Source organism: Enhydra lutris, unplaced genomic scaffold (assembly GCF_002288905.1).
Source record: "Enhydra lutris kenyoni isolate GAN:26980312 unplaced genomic scaffold, ASM228890v2 scaffoldscaffold11, whole genome shotgun sequence".
NCBI lineage: Eukaryota > Metazoa > Chordata > Mammalia > Carnivora > Mustelidae > Enhydra > Enhydra lutris.
In genome coordinates, this window is record NW_019154095.1 from 38,439,495 (window position 1) to 38,455,726 (window position 16,232).

The 16,232-nt window shown below is 46.0% G+C and overlaps 1 protein-coding gene across 1 annotated transcript in view; it reads right to left on the reverse strand.

The window, feature by feature from the left end:
- Positions 1-16,232, reverse strand: part of LOC111144640 (ankyrin 1) — a 204,951-nt gene that overhangs the window by 13,790 nt on the left and 174,929 nt on the right. The window contains exon 39 of the mRNA XM_022499035.1: positions 1,583-2,141. Coding sequence (XP_022354743.1) covers positions 1,583-2,141 — 559 coding nt within the window. The remainder of the gene's footprint in view (positions 1-1,582; positions 2,142-16,232) is intronic.

Consider the following 16,232-nt stretch of genomic DNA (forward strand, 5'->3'; position numbering starts at 1 on the left):
AGAGGGCAAAGAGGGAAGGAGAGAGAATCTCAAGCAGGCTCCACACCCAGCATGGAGCCCAACATGGGTCTTGATCTCACAACCCTGAGATGGTGACCTGAGCCGAAATCAAGAGTCGATGCTTAACCAACTGAGCCACGCAGGGTCCCCTAACTTTTCCTTTTTAATTACTTTCCATTTCAATAGCTTTACCTCATTTATTGTCTGTCTCCCCAATAGAACATAAAACTTTCAGCAGATGGAGACTTCTGTGTGTCCTGTTCCATGCCACAATCCCGGCACAGTTTACAGGTGCCCGGCACCCAGCAGGGGCTCCACACATACTGGTGGGGGGAGTGAACGAAATTCACCTGTCCCCACTAGAAGGCTGACTGCGGTCAGAGAACCAAACCGTACCACTCCAAGGCCTAGCACCAGGGCTTCTGGTTCCCCCTAGGGTGGCCAGGCCAGCCCAGTCAGTGCTGCTCAGTGACTGGCTGTCACGGGTTGTTGGGTGTGGCCTCAGCCACAGGGTTCCCACCGTATCTCTCAGAATTCTCACAGGCCACCCCCACCACCCAAACTCTCCCGGGTCATCAAAGGATTCATTTGGGAAACGAAAATACAATTACATAAACCCTTTTTTCCCATCTTGTAAATGGCTTTCTTTTTCCTCTGCCTACAATATTTGGGCAACACCAGGTGGATCCTGGGGAAGGGCCCACTCAGACTGGGCTTCTGAGCAGGGCAGAGAGCCAGCTGGGGTGGGAAGAGGCCACGAGAATAGGTTCCCTGCAGCCTGGGCAGCCCTGAGCTGTGGGGTGTGGTGGGTGTGCCCAGCCTTCAGGGAGCCCGCAGACCATCTCCTTGCTTTAGGGAAACTTGAGGATGCGATTTCGGGGGAAAGGGCCACTGTCGCTCAGTTCCTGTGCCAGTCCAGGAAGGCCAAAGTGTCCTCTACAGTCTGCCCAGCCCCGCGGGTGTGGCGGGCCCCCCAGCCACAGATATGAATCGGACCTGAGGCCTGAGACCCTCGGTGTCTGCCCAAGGCTCCCTGCCTGACCTGCCCACACTGCTGCCTGCTGCAGGCCTAGGAGAGCCCCAATGTCTCCACAGCCACAAGTTCTGCCCCGCCCGTATGAAGCCCCCCAACCTCACACTTTCAGCAGGATAGAGCAGAAGGGCATCTTATCAGCCCTGTCACACGCAGGCTGTGTGACTGCCTGAGTCACTCGCCTGGCCCTCCCTGGAGCCTCCAGGTTTCTAAATATGGTCTTCCCCAACAAGCACCCAATAGCCCCAGGGCCCAGAGTGCCTACCCTCACCTCACCAGAGAGGTGGCTGGCCCGAGCCTCATCATCTCTCTCCTCACGCCCACCCCCCAGCCTCCCTCCAGCAGGCCACACCCAGGGGCATCTTGGGCAAGGACTGGCCTTTGCAGATCAGGCTCCATGCCCACAGGACCGAGGCCCGAGCGACAGCGGGGGACTCAAGAGGCCAGCCAGCGCCCTACCAAGCTGCTTCGCCTACACCCCCCTCACCTGCTCACCCCCGAAGCCCAGGAAGACGGAAGGTACCCTTCCCCAACCGCCCAGCCCCTTACCTGTCCTGGCTCATCTCCATCACCCGACTCACGCTGGGGGATTCTGTGATGTGGGCTTGCACCCTCTGCTGGCCTGCAACAAGAGACACTTGATTCTCTGAGTCCTGCCCTGCACCTGGGGCGTCCTCCTGCCTCTCGTGACCTGGCAGCTTCTCTTCTGACCTCTGACCTTCCTCCTGGTCAAGCAAATCGATAAGGCCATTTATGGCATCTGAATCCACTGTGTCGTCCTCCACAAGGTCCAGAGAGCCCAGTGTGGGGCCCTGGGGTCCCTCGGAGAGCACCCCCTCCGGCTTCCACTCGTGGCCGGTGGCGTCAGAGTCCTCGGCCTTGCTGCACTCCAGAGAGGAGTCCTCAGCAGTGACCAGGGAGGGTGTGAGGCCTGCGGACCACACCTGCATGTCAGACATCTCCAGCATGGCGTCATGCTCCGTGGCCGCCAAGGGGATGGCGTCTATGACGGCCACCTCGTTCCAGTACTGGTCTGCGCGCAGCGGAGAGGGAAGCGCGTAGTGCAGGGAGGCGGGGGACAGCAGCTCGTCCTGCAGCGAGGAGTAACCTGGATGGGCAGATAGAGGGCAACATGCTCCAGAAGCGATTTTTGTCACACACGCATACGTGCAAACCCACGCTCACGCTCACGCACACGCACGCGCACACACAGGTACGGCCATAGATATGCATGCGCATTGCGGGTAGGGAGGCTTTCCAAGCTCAGTGTCCAACGCTCAGGCTTGTGGCTGCTGCCCAGGGCATGGGGGCAGGAGGAACAAGGCTCTGGGATGGGTAGGGGACAGGCGGGAAGTGGGGGGGAGACAAGGGCTCCTTTGCTGAATGGCAAAGAGCAGAGACTGGAATTCTTTCTTCTCCGGTTCAGAGCGATAGATCAAGAAGGCTTGATCTGAAGGATTTGTGCTCCCATCTGTCTCCAACCGGATGAAAGCCCACCGCTGGACGTCTGGGCAGAAAGAAGTGCTGCTCTTTCTTTGCTCAAAACATTCTTTTAGCACACGCCTTAGGGAAACCAGCCAGGGAGGTACCTTCAAGGGAGGGACCAGACTCCCCATGTCTGGGGGCAGTAACCAAGCTCGGAAGGGCCTGATGGGGTACCCGGAACACCCACCCTCCATGCAGTGGTCAAGTGGGAAACCACTTGGTTTCAGATGAAGTCACTCTTCCTCAAGTTACAGATGGGTTCTGGAAATTCTGAGGGATCTAAGTGGTATGAGTAAGAGTTCTTAGGGTTCAGAATGGGGGAGACTGGGTCAGAGGGCAACAGGAGGCCCGTCAGCTGGTGCTTCCAGCTCCGCCCGGAAGCTTCTGGCCTGCAGGCCCTGCGCTGTTCCCACTGGGCCCAGGTCAGCAGTGAGCTGGTGGGACTGCAGCCAGCTAGAACAGGCCTGGCCCGGTGGTTGCTGTAGCCTTTTCATACGTCTGCTCCTTGTGACTGGCTCTCATGCGCATCCCTGCTAGTCTTCTGCTTGGCTCTGACATCGGCTCCCTCATGTTCAGAAGTGACTCAGAGCCCAAGTGAGGGGCACGGGTAAGCATATGAGGAATCTGACAGTGTTCTGTCAGTTGGCTCCTCCGCTCTCCTCTGGACACGAGTGGGGGGTCCATGGATAGGGCAAAGAGGCCCTCTGACTCCACTTCAGACCTTGTGCCAGTCTGTGGGTTGGTGAAGGGACCGGAAAGCAAGCTTCTCCATCCAGCTCAGCTTAGTTGGGAAACCGGAGCCTAAAGACCCCATAGCACCAAAACAGGACCCCTGGGTATGGGCAAGCTGCCCCTGCCGTCTCTAGGGACCTTTCTGTGCCCAGAGAGGCCCCTAACCAAGCGTCCAGACTCTTTGTCCCGCCCTTCACCCCTCACCACCCTGCATCCAGCCCTTCCCCGAGTTTGGCCTTTCTCCCACCCAAATGGACCCTCATCCCTAGGCTGGAATGCAGCCTGTTGCTGCTCTACTTGTGGCTATCCTCATTCACTCACTTGTTCAACCCAAAGATACTAACCGAGGGCCACTTACAGGCCAGGCACTGTGCCTGGGCTGAGGATTACAAACACACAAACACACACAGATAAGACAGGTTCTCGTCGCCCTGTTTTCTTGACATTCTCCCAGCGACTTTGGCTCACCTCATCTCCCCTCATCTTTGAACCTGTCCTGTGGTCCTTGTTAAGCTGCTTCGTGGGACAGTACACTCTTGGAGGGCAGGAATGGTGTCTCCCTCTCCCTCCCACTTTCCTAGAACAGGATTGGGACTCCATAGGGCCTGGTGACTACTGCAAAACTCTTCAGGTGTGTGAGGAGGACACAGGAGCCAGGACGGATACCCCCAGCCACATTTAGTAAAACCACCATCACTGATTCATGTATGTGTCCCAGGTGCCAGGAACCAGGCTGTATGATTAACATACATCCTCTCTTCATCATCCTGGGAGAGTTTTCTCCCTGACGGATCTATCTCTAGAAGTCTCTGTGGTTCCAAGGCTCAAGATGAGGAGGAGGAAAAGACCATCAGGGGCTGGGTGGCTGGGAGGGTAACAGTGTGCTTATAGACTAACAGCTCTGGCCAAACAAGGAGGCACAAAGAGGAGGTGGGAGAGTAGGAGAAACCGGTGGGCCAAATCTTCCCGTGTTAAATCCAAGTCACTCTATGTGGAACCATGACCTAAGGAATTGGGAAACCAGGACCAACAGCCTTCAATCCCTCCAAGGAAATCTCTCTGGAATATATACCAGCAGAACGTTTAAGAGTCAAGTGATTATTTTTCTTATCCCCCACCCCTTTGTTTTAAGATTTTATTCATTTACTTAAGAGAAAGAGCAGAGCAAGAGGAGCACATTAGCTGAGGGAAGAGGGAGGGAGAGGGAGAATCAGACTCCCCGCTGAGCAGGGAGCCTGACGCACGCACGCGGGGCTCAATCCCAGGACCCTAGGATCATGACCTGGGAGGAAGGCAGATGCTTAACCAATTGAGCCACCCAGGCACCCCTCTTGTTATTCTTGAGAGCATTATTATGTTATTTCCATTACTAATTAATTAAGTACCTATTTTGTTAAAAAAACAAAAACAACACCCTACTAAATATGTCATTTTTAGTCATCACAACAACCTTACAAGGAAAGCAATATTACCCCTACTCTATAGATTAGCAAACTAGAGGTTCAGCAACTGGCTCAGGGCACACAGTAGGAGTGGACTTGTCACTCGATTTCACCATTAGTGTCTTTTAAAATTGCTTTATTGAGGTATAGCTGACATACAGTAAGTGCACATATTTTAAAGTAGATCATTGGGTAAGTTCCAAGGAACCATCATCACAACAAAAAGAGGGACATTCATTGCTCTTGAAAGGTGTCCTCACGTTTCTTTGCAATCCTTCCTTCTTGCATTCCCATTCCCAGGGAACCACCAATCTGCTCCTGTCACTGTGTATGAGGTTGCATTTCCCAGAACTTTCTAGAAATGGACTTATACAGTATATACTCTTTTCAGTCTGGTTTCTTTCACTGGGTGTAGCGATTTGGGTATCATTGTGCTGTTGAGCACAGCGATGACTTATCCATTGTTACCGCTGCACTGTGTTCCATTAGGTGGATGCATCACAGGTGGTTCATCCATTTACCTGTGAGCGCCCATGTGACTTGCTTCCGGTTTGGGGCTGTTACAAATAAAGCTGCCTGTCTGTGTGAATGTATGCTTTTTCTTTGGCGCACACACCTGGGAACCGGGTGTCTGGATCCTAGGTGCATTTTATCTTCTCAGGAAGCAAAGTCTTTTCCAAATTGGTTGTCCCCTTTTATAGTCACACCAGCAGTGGATGAGAGGGTCAGTTCCTCCAATATCCTCATTGACACCTCATATGATTGGTCTTCTCCATTTTAGCCATTCTCACAGCAGGGTCACGGGATCTCCTTATAGTTTTATTTTGTACTTTTTTAATGACTAATAATGCTGAGCGCCTTGTTACGTGTTTATTTGCCCTCTGTGTCTCTTCTGGGTTAACGGTCTGTTCAAATTTTCTGATCTAAAAATTGGAGTGTTTGTTTTCTTCTTATTGAGTTTTGAGAATTCTTTATATATCCTGGATACCAGTCCTATGTCAGATGATTATTTCCAATATATTCTCTCAATCTGTGGCTTAGTTTTTCACTTAACAGTGTATTTTGAATAGCAGAAGTTTTTAAATTTGATGAAGCCTGATTTACCTTTTGTACAGATCGCACTTACACCATTGTAGTTAAGAAATCTTTACCTTGCCAAGATTTTTCTAAGGTTTTCTTTTATGTTTCCTTCTAGAAGTTGTATAGATTTTTGTTAATATCTGTAAGTTTTTATGTTAGGTTTCACACTTAAGCTACCATCCACTTTGAGTTAATTTTTGTATATGCTGATGTAACGTATAAATCCAAGTTCATCTTTGCTTATGAATATCCAATTGTTCCAGCCCCATTATCCTTTCTCCATGAATTGCCTTCGTATTTTTGTTGAAAGTCGGTTGTTCTTACATATGTGGTTCTATTTCTGGACTCCATTCTGTTCCACGAATTTATCCATCTTTTGTTGTTGTTGTTGTTTTAATAAGGAATGGATGTTGGATTTGTCAAATATGTTTTCCGCATCTATTGTGATAACCATATGGTTTTCCTGTTTTAGTTTGTTAATCTGACGAATTATATTGATTTATTTATTTCTATTCTTTAAATTTATTAAGGTGTGTCTTACGGCCCTGCATATGGTCTATCTTGGGGCGTGTTCCATGTGAACTTGAGAAGAATGTGTATTCTGCTGCTGTTGGTTGAAGTAGGCTGTAGACATCTGTCACATCCAGTTGATGGTATTGAGTTCAATTGTGTCCTCACCCATTTTCTGCCTACGAGGTCTGTCCATTTCTGATAGAGGGATGCTGGAGTTTCCAACTCTGGTAGTGGATTCATCTGTTTCTCCTTGCTGTTCTCTCAGTTTTTACCTCCCATAGTTTGGTGCTCTGTTGTTAGGCACATACACATTAAGGATTATTATGCCTTCTTGGAGAACTGACCTCTTTCTCATTATATAAAGCCCCTCTTTATCCCTGATAACTTTGCTTCGAAGTCTGCTCTGCCTGAAATTAATTTAGCTTCTCATGGATTCTTCTCATTAGTGTTAGCATGGTGTATTTTTGTACACCCATTTACTTTAAATCTACACGTGTCTTCATATTTAAAATGGTTTTCATGCAGACAAGATGTGTTTTTTGATGCATTCCGAGTCTTTTAATTGGTGCATTAAAAATTGCATTAAAATTGGTGCATTGGACCACTGACTCTCAAAGTGATTCTTGATATAGCTGGATTGATACAGGCCGCATTTGCTACTCTTTTCTATTTGTTGCCCTTGTTCTTTGTTTCTATTTTTATCTTCTATTCTTTTTCTGCCTTTTGTGGTTTTAACTGAGTGTTTTATATGATTCCATCTTTTCTCCTTTCTTAGCATATTAGTTATGCTTCTTTAAAATTTTTTTTTAGTGGTTGCCCTGGTGTTTGCAATATACACTCATACAGTCCCCTTTCAAATAACACTACAGCACAGGTAGTGTGAGTACCTTATAATAACAAAATAATCTTAATTCCACCACTCATCGTTCACTCCACTTACACATAAGCGTGTGTGTGTGTGTGTGTGTGTGCATAAGATGCATGTGTAATTGAATATGTTATTGCTATTATCATTTTGAACAAACTGTAGATCAACTAAGAACAAGAAAATTTGTTTTTATTTTATTTTCACTTAATCTTTTTTTGATGCTCTTCCTTAATGTCCATCCATAGGTTCCCCACCCATACTCTCTTCCTACTCTTGAAGGAACTTCTTTTAATACTTTCTGTAAGGCAGGTCTGCTGACAACAAATTTCCTCAATTTTTGGTTGTCTGAGAAGTCTTTTTTCGTCTTTTACTTTTGAAATATAAAATTTAAGAGGATCCAGAATTCCAGGTTGGTGTTTTTCCTTCTCAACAGTTTAAATGTTTCATTTCACTTCCTTCTTGTCTGTAGGGCTTCTAAGAGAAGTCAGATGTGATGTTATCTTTGTTCCACTATAGGTAAGGTTTTTTCCTTCCTGCCCCCCTCCTTTTTGGAGGATTTTTTTCTTTATCTTTGACTTTCTGTGATTTGAAAATGATATGCTTACGCATAGTTTTTGGCATTTATCCTGTTGTGTTCTCTGAGCTTTCTGGATCTGGGGGTTGGTGTCTGACATTAATTTGGGTAAATTCTCAGTCCTTATTTTTTCAAGTATTTCTTCTGTTCCTTTCTTTCTTCTCCATCTAGTATTGCCATCATGTGTATATTATACCTTTTGTAGTCACTCCACACTCCTTGGATATTCTAGTCTGTTTCTTTCGGTCTTTGCTCTCTTTACTTTTTGGTTTGGGAGATTCCTGTTGACTTAGCCTCAAGCTCAAAGAGTCTTTCCTCAGCCGTGGCTGGGTTAGTAAGCCCATCAAAGGCATTCTTCATTTATGGTCTCATCTCTAGTGTTTCTTTCTGGTTCTTTCTTAGGATTTCCACCTCTCTGCTTATAACACCCATCTACTCCTAGATGATGCCCACTTTGTCCATTAGAACCCTTAGCATATTGATCATAGTCGTTTTAAATCCCCAGTCTGATAATTCCAACATCCCTTGCCATGACTGGTTCTAACGCTTGCTCAGTCTCTTCAAACTGTGTTTTTTGCCTTTTGGGGTGTCTTTGTAAGACAAATTACAAATTACAAATAATTACCAAAAAAATTGTAATTTTTCTTGATATCCAGATGTGATATACTGAATGAAAGGAAGTGCTGTGAATAGGCCTTTAGTAATACAGTGGTGAGGTGTGGAGGGAAGAAAAGCATTCTCTAGTCCTATGTTTTGGTCTCAGTCTTTTCGTGAGTCTCTATGCCTTTGGACTATGAACTTCACAAGTATTAAGGTTTTTTCCCCTCTACCTGAGGTGGGAAAAGATAGCTAGCAAGGGCTGGAGTTAGGTATTTCCTTTCTGTCATGTGGCTAGCTTTTTAAAATTTGAGAACGTTTCTCTTTTCCCATGTGGACATTGTCCCCTCTGAGTACTGCCTTACTAGTGTTGTATAAGCTCTGACTGTGGGTTTTCTTTACTTTTTCTTTTTTTAGTTTCTGTGACGCAAGTGCGTTGCATTGACCTAAGCTTTGATTGTCCATGTAGCCACTTCCAAGGTGGCTACCTCAAATAAACACATTGCCAGGCCCATGACTAGGTAAAGGCCAGACCACCTCCCCTGACTGAAGCCCCGCTGTTACGTAAATCTTGGTTGATTTCAGCAACTGATCATTTGGGCCACTTGATTTTTATTTTCTCGTGTTTTAAATTCCCACTCTTATGTTTTAAATTTACCAATGAAGAGTGAGCCCATGAGAGGCACCGGGGTGGCTCAGTTGGTTAAGTGTCCACCTTGGGCTCAGGTCATGATCTCAGGGGCCTGGAATTGAGACCCATGTGGGCTCCCTGCTCAGCAGGGAGTCTGCTTCTCCCTCTCCCTTTGCCTGTCCCTCCTGCTTGTGTTCTTTCTCTCTCTCAAATAAATAAAATAAATAAGATAAATAAGTAAAAATAATAATTTAAAAAAATCTTTAAAAGAAAAAGGGAGCCCATAAGACCCTAGGCCCCAACTTTTAACCCCCGCAAAAAGCAGAACCCCAGCCTCAAGCTTGTTCTCTGTCTCTCTCCTCACAACTTTGCTATGTGGTCCTAAATATGCTATAAGTAATAAACTACCCCCCCACACTGCAAGCCTGGTGATCATTGCTAATGGGCATCTTACAATCATAATAAGATCCACGAGGGCTGGTCCATCCACAATACTAGCTGTTGATAGGCTGAGTCCAACACACAACAACTGGCATCCTATCGATTTTGATGTCTTGTGTTCTTACTTACATTCAACTGGACTATATTCTAATTTCCCTTTTACTCTCTTGTTTGACCCATGGTTTATTTAGGAGTGAATCATTTAGCTCCAAATATTTGAAATTTCCCAGATTTTCTGTTATTGTTTTCTAATTTAGTTTCACTGTGGTCAGAGAACAAGCTTTGTATATTCCAAAATCTTCTAAATCTGAGACTTGCTTTATGGTCTAGAATATGGTCCATGTTGGTGGGAGTTCCAGATGCAACTGAAGGAACGTGCCTGCTGATGTCATGCAGTGGAATGTTTATAAGCGTCAATTAGGTCAAGCTGGAGGATAGCTCTGCTCTAACCTTCTATATGCTTACTGATTTTTCTACTTGTTCTATTAATTATCAAGACAGGGTTATTGAAATCTCCCACTGTAACTGTGGTTTTGTCTATTTCTCATGGCAGTTTTCTCAGTCTTTGCTTCATGCATTTTAAAGCTATATTACTAGGTGCATAAACATTAGGGTTATTAAGCCCTCTGGATGAACTACTTACAAAATTATTTTTTTTCCTCACTGGTAATATTCTTCGTTCTGAAACCTACTTGTTTGATGTTAATATAGCCATGTCAGTTATCTTTTGATTAATGTTAGCACAGTTTATCTTTTCTCATCCTTTTACTTTTAAGGAATTTGTGTTTTGATATTTGAAGGGCAGAATTGAGATTTACCTATGTATGCAGTATGACTATCTCTGCCTTTTAACTGGAGTATGTAGACCATTTATATTTAATAAGATTATTTATCAAATATAATAAAAATTTAATATAACAATTTATATTATGTATAATCACATATAATATAAATACATTTATATTTAAAATATAAATATTTAAAAATAAATAAACTTTAAAAATAAAAATAAAATAGAAATATAATAGAAATATAATCTATATTCTATAATTATATATAATTATAATAGCATAATAATATAATAAACTTATTAATACAATTATTTATTAAATAAATCTATCACTTGCTAATTTCTACTTTTCTATTTGTCCCATCTGTTCTTCTCTTTTTCTTCTTTGTATATCTTCTTTGGGATTAATTATAATTTATTATAATTCCATTTGATCTATTTTGATGGATTATTAGGCATAATTCTCTTTTATTATTTCAGTAGTTGCTTTAAGGCTCATAATATACATCCTTGACCTATCACAGCCTACTTTTTAAAAAAGACTTTTACTTATTTTAGAGAGAGAGACAGAGAGACTGAGAGTGTGTGAGCAGGAAGAAGGGAAGAGGGTGAGGAGAAGTAGATTCCCCGCTTTATGTGGAGCCTGAGGCTGGGCTGATCCCATGATCCTGAGACCATGACCTGAGCAGAAACAAGATTCAGATGCCTAACAGACTGAAACACCCAGGCACCACATTACAGTGTACTTTGAAGTGAAATTGTAACACTTGGTATATAGTATAAGCACTTTATAATAGTATACCTCCATTTGTCCCTCAACTTATTTTACTTTCCTACTATGTTATCATACATTTCACTTTCACATATGTTATAAACCCAACATTGCATTGTTGTTACTTTTGTTTACATCATTGATTATCTTTTAAAGAGATTTAAATAATGAGGAAATAATGTAACTAACTAGAGAATTATGTATTTATCCTCGCAGTTAACATTTTTGGCAGTTAATTCCTTCTTATAGATCTATATTTCTGTCTGGTATCATTTTACTTTGGCCTGAAAGATTTTTATTTATTTCTTAACATTGCCTGAAGCATGGGTCTCCTGGTGACGAATTCTTTCAGTTTTTGTATATTTTGAAAAGTCTTTATTTTTCTTCATTTTTGAAAGCTATTTTTGCTAGGTATAGTTAGAATTCTAGGTTACTTTAGAGGTATTCTTTAAAGATGTGATCTACTTTAAAGATGTTGCTCCACTGTCTTCTGACTTGCATTGTTTCCAATAAGAAGTTTGAAATCATTCTTGTCTTCGTTCTTTTGTACATGTCCCTTTTTCTTTGGCTACTTTCAAGACTTTCTCTATCATTGGTTTTGACCAGTTTGTTTAAAATATGCCTTGCCATAGTTGCTCTCATGTTTTTCATGCATGTGATTCACTGAACTTCTTGGATCTGTGTATTTATAGTTTTCATCAAATTTGGACATTTTCCAGCCCTTATTTCTTCAGATGCTTTTTCACCCTTGTCTGTTGGGAACTCTATTTTCACAAATATAAGATCACTGATGCTTTTTAAAAATTTTCTTTTCTTTTGGGTTTTGAAGAGTTTCTATCACTATGTTGTCAAATCCACTAATCCTTTCTTCTGTAATGTCTAATCCCACTCAGTGAATCTGAAGATCTCCAGAATTCTCTAAGCAGCTGTGTCTTCCCTGGTACTCTATATCTTGGCAACTCTAGTTGCTCCATTCTCTCTGGATTCTCAACAACTCTCCAACCTAGGGAAACTTCTTGGATTTTTTCTTCTCTATGTCATGACCTAGAAACTAGCAATTACAGAGTTTTCCTCAATTGTTTCCCATGTCCCAAGGATCATTGTCTTTTGTTGACTCATGTCCAAAGTTGTGAAAATTGTTGTTTCATATATTTGGCCCATTTTGGAGTATCAGGGGCTGTTTTAAGCAGGAGGATATATTCAGTCCTTATTTATTTACCTCATTTTGGTCAGAAGTGGAATGCATCTTAAACAACCCGTTGGTTATAGCCAAGTGAATATTCTGTCACTTTTGGGAGTCTCAGTAAGACCTGATAAAGACAGGAAGAGGGTAGCTCTACTGGCCACAGAAAGCCCAAGGCTCATTTGGTACCCTTTTGGACCTTTCTTCCTTAAAACTCGCATGGTGTTCACTTTAATGGGATTTCATCCAAATGAAAAGTGTCCATGAAGAGAACTCATGCATACCCTCTCCCAGGACTTCCTGTCTTTTCTTTATTCTAGAGCCCTTCCTCTAGTACTGGTGTTTAGGGTGTATGCCTCACTGTTCCCTCTCAGGCCCCAGAGGACCCCCACTGATCTATCCACATCCCCAGAATCTTTGATCGAGGCTGTGGGTGGCCATACACAGTGCCAGTGGGAATCACTACTAAGTCAGAGCAATGTTCGTAAGGCCTCAGACAACCTCATGAGGATTACCTCACAAAATCTGGGGTGGACTGCGCCATAATGAGGTCTGCTGAGTCCCTTAGGTTGAGTTTCAGAAGTGCCCATCTTGCTAATAGTCTCCCATGGCTCTGCCACACCTGAGTCATCAGCCCATCCTCAGTCTAGAGCTCCCCACTCTGGGGTTGCTTTTTGGGGAGATCAGGTAAGAGGCAACTACAGATCCTGCTTTTGAGAGAGAGCACAGACCAGGAGTCCTGACCCAAGTCTCTCCTCATCTCTGGTTATCCTGGTGGGTTTCTGCTAACCAAGATGTAACGATCACTCTCAGAGTTTAATGTTAGTAGCAAGCTAGACAAGGAGCAGACAGCCAACCGGACCTTAGACAAGAGCTGCATTCACCAGTTGATTCAGGAGTTGACGCAAGTAAAACACATTTTATTTCTAAGTAGACATTACCACATGTCCAACTTGTCCAACAAACGGACCTGACAAGTGTGGATGTGAGATGTCTATTTTTTTCCTCTTATATGAGAAATCTGATTTGTTTTTAGAAACATGCTTTTCTTTTCTTTTTTTCTTTTTCTTTTTTTTTTTTGTTTGTTTTATAGGCAATTTTTTTCTTCATGTTTATTACCCAAGAGCCCAGGGCAGTCCCCTCCTATGGAGGGGAAGAAAACTGGCCTTTGAACTTAATCCCCTTTCTGCTCTGACCAGGCCAGGTGCATATGGCAATAGGGGTCACGAAGGAAGGAAAACAGACCTCAAGATTCTGTTTCCTGACTGCCACAGAGCATGCAAGCCCTGCCCTTCATCCCCATCGCTTCATAAGAAGGTTCAGATGAGCAAAGAAGCAAGGTAAAGAGCAAAGGAGGAAATGTCCAACTTTGACATCTGTGTGGAGGGCTGGGTGGGCAGCAAGACAACATGGGTCCCTGTCCAGGAGAGAGGCAGGGGGACCATGGGCAGCTGCTCTCTCTCCAGCCTACTACCTCTCAGTCCTCCTGTCCCTTCTTTCCAGGCCAGAATGGTACCCTTATATGAAATGCTCTTCCTGGGACAGGGAAGAGGGCAGGATAAACAGAGAGAAGCCAATTTCAGTGCCAGAAAAGCAGAGCAGAAAGAGCGAGCTGGGTGTCTGCTAACGACTGTCTGCTTGGGTCGAGCTGGGGAGCACGCATGGAGGGCACCCAGCCTCTGTCCATCAGGAGGCCTGCTGGAGGAGGGGTGGAAGGGGGGACGGGGTGAGACAGAGCAGCCAGGACTCACAGAAGCATTTGGTTTGTGATTGTCTAAGATCAACAAAGCAGGGAGAGGAATCCTGTGAAAACTTAAGTTACATCAGGATACTCTTTCTCAACAAAGCCTCCCGTGGCTCTCTAGCTCACTGCCAGTGACCCAGTGTCCTCAGGGCAGTCTGTAAGAGCTGGCCTCCTGTTGCCCTCTGAGTTCTGTTCCTGCCCCTCTTCCCTCCCTCTGCTAGCACATTAGGTCACTCACTTTCATATTGCATTGTTGCCTGACTCTCCCAACAGAAGGTAAGCTCCTCGGAGGCAGAGTTTTGGGGGACTTTTGTGCGTGTCTGTCCAAGACCTGACTTATCTCTCCTGTCTAGACCCATGCCTGGCACGTGGCAGGTGTTCAGAAAGTATTTGCCAAATGAGCAGACCCACTAAAACAGAGCCTTTTTCACCAGTCACAGAGTGCCCAGGTCCCACAGAGGGGTTTCGAACTCTGTCTAGGCACTGGACTCTGCAGGCCGATGGCAGCCTCACAGATGTCTGCATCTGGGACTCTTTTTTTTTTTTTTTTTTTTTTTTTTTTTTTGTGTGTGTGTGTGTGTGGTAAGAACACTTAACATGGGATCCATCCTCTTAAAGTAATTTTGATTGTCCTCCTGCCTTGTTAATGCTCTCATAATTCTACGTGCCTGCTGTCCTCTAGGTATATAACTGGGGCACAAAGAAACACAAACTTGCTGATTTGACTGGACTGAAGCAGCCCCAGGAATGCCAAGAAACCCAGCCAAGGGACCAGATATCACAGAGAAAAGGAGGTGCGTTCTGTCATGTGGATTTCCTGAAGTTTTTGGAGTCCCTCAGCTGCCCTCCCCCTCTCTCTCCGTGGAAGGGAGCTGGGCTCCTTCGCGGTCCCCGAAGTGCTCTGGCTTGGTCCCCTGAGGGACGTGGGGGTGGACCACTGCCTCAGAGCCCTTTTACTCCAGGTGTGAAGAGTGAGCAGTGCGCAGTACCCAGCCTCCCCTGGAGCCAGAGACACCCCCGACTCCTCCTGCCTCTGTGCACATGCGTGCACACACGCCGTCCCACGCAGCCGTGAGCCATGTGGGGAGCGAGGGCTAGAAGTCTTTCACGACATGCATCAGCGGAGGTGGACGGCTCCTGCCCACCCGGCCGAGGTAGAGACAGTGGAGACAGGCAGTGCAACAGAATGAGCGGACTAGAGGTCTGGGTGAGGTCAGAGGCAGAAGAGAAAGACGACGGGACGCGATCAACAGACGAGCCCTGCGCCCAGGGCTGCTAGGTGGCATGTTTCGGGAGGCACAGGACATGGGGGAGAGAAATGTGTGAGCGGCTCAGGGTGCGCAGGCCCCACCCGGCCGAAGGAGGCCCCGTGCCCAGACCGACTTAGAACTTACCCGCAGGGGGCACGCCCCCACCCCACCCCGGGGCCACAGCGCCCGCGCAGCCAGCACGTGAGTGCATGGCCAGGGCCGCCTGTGAACTAGGAGCCTGGGGAACCCAGCGTGGTGCAGCTGGCCCAGGGGGCATAATAGGCACCAGAGAATTAAAATGGTTTCTTCAAGGTCTGTAAAGGACCGTCGGGAATCGACTTTCACTTGCTGGCTTTAGAGAAGAGGAGTTCTCGCAGCAGCTCGCGGAGTCAGGAGAAAGGAAGGAACTGGAACCCTAGCTTCCCGGCTCCCTCGGAGGAGTGGGGCCTCTGCTCTTTCTGTGCCCAGGGACTGGAGAGAGGGCAAGTGAGGGGAAAGGAGTGGGGGGACCCCCCCCCAGCCCCTCTCCTTCATGCAGCTGGCTACTTTCACTGTTGCTGTGAGGAAGGAGGTGAATGGGAGGCACCCTCCCACACACACACCAAGTGGGAATCCTGGGGGCGAAGGTTAGGGGCCTCTGGGCTTCCTCCCTTGGGACTGGTCACACTGGGGGTCTGCGCCATGCTCGAAGCACATTAAAAAGAGGGAGAGGAAAGAGAAGGGGTGAGAAAAAAGAGAGAAAGAGAGGAGAGACCAGACTGAAAAATAAAAGGAGCCCACTTAGCCTCACAGAAGGGCCACACCAGGACTCTGAAAACACCAGCCAGCGTATCCACATCAGATCTTGGGCCCAAATCTCCATGCCTTCTGCGTCTCTATCACTGACTGCTTTACAGATGAGAACACAAGCCCAGAGAGGGTCCATTCCTGGCACAGAACTACAGGGAGGGGTGGGGAGCCCAGCCCCTGTTCCGACTCCAACTCTTCCCTGTGACCACACCACCAGCCTGTTGGCTGTGCAGAACATCAGGGAGCCTCTCTGCCCCGTCTGTCTTGCCTGCGTCTGTGCTCACCACCACCAGGAACGGAGTACGTGG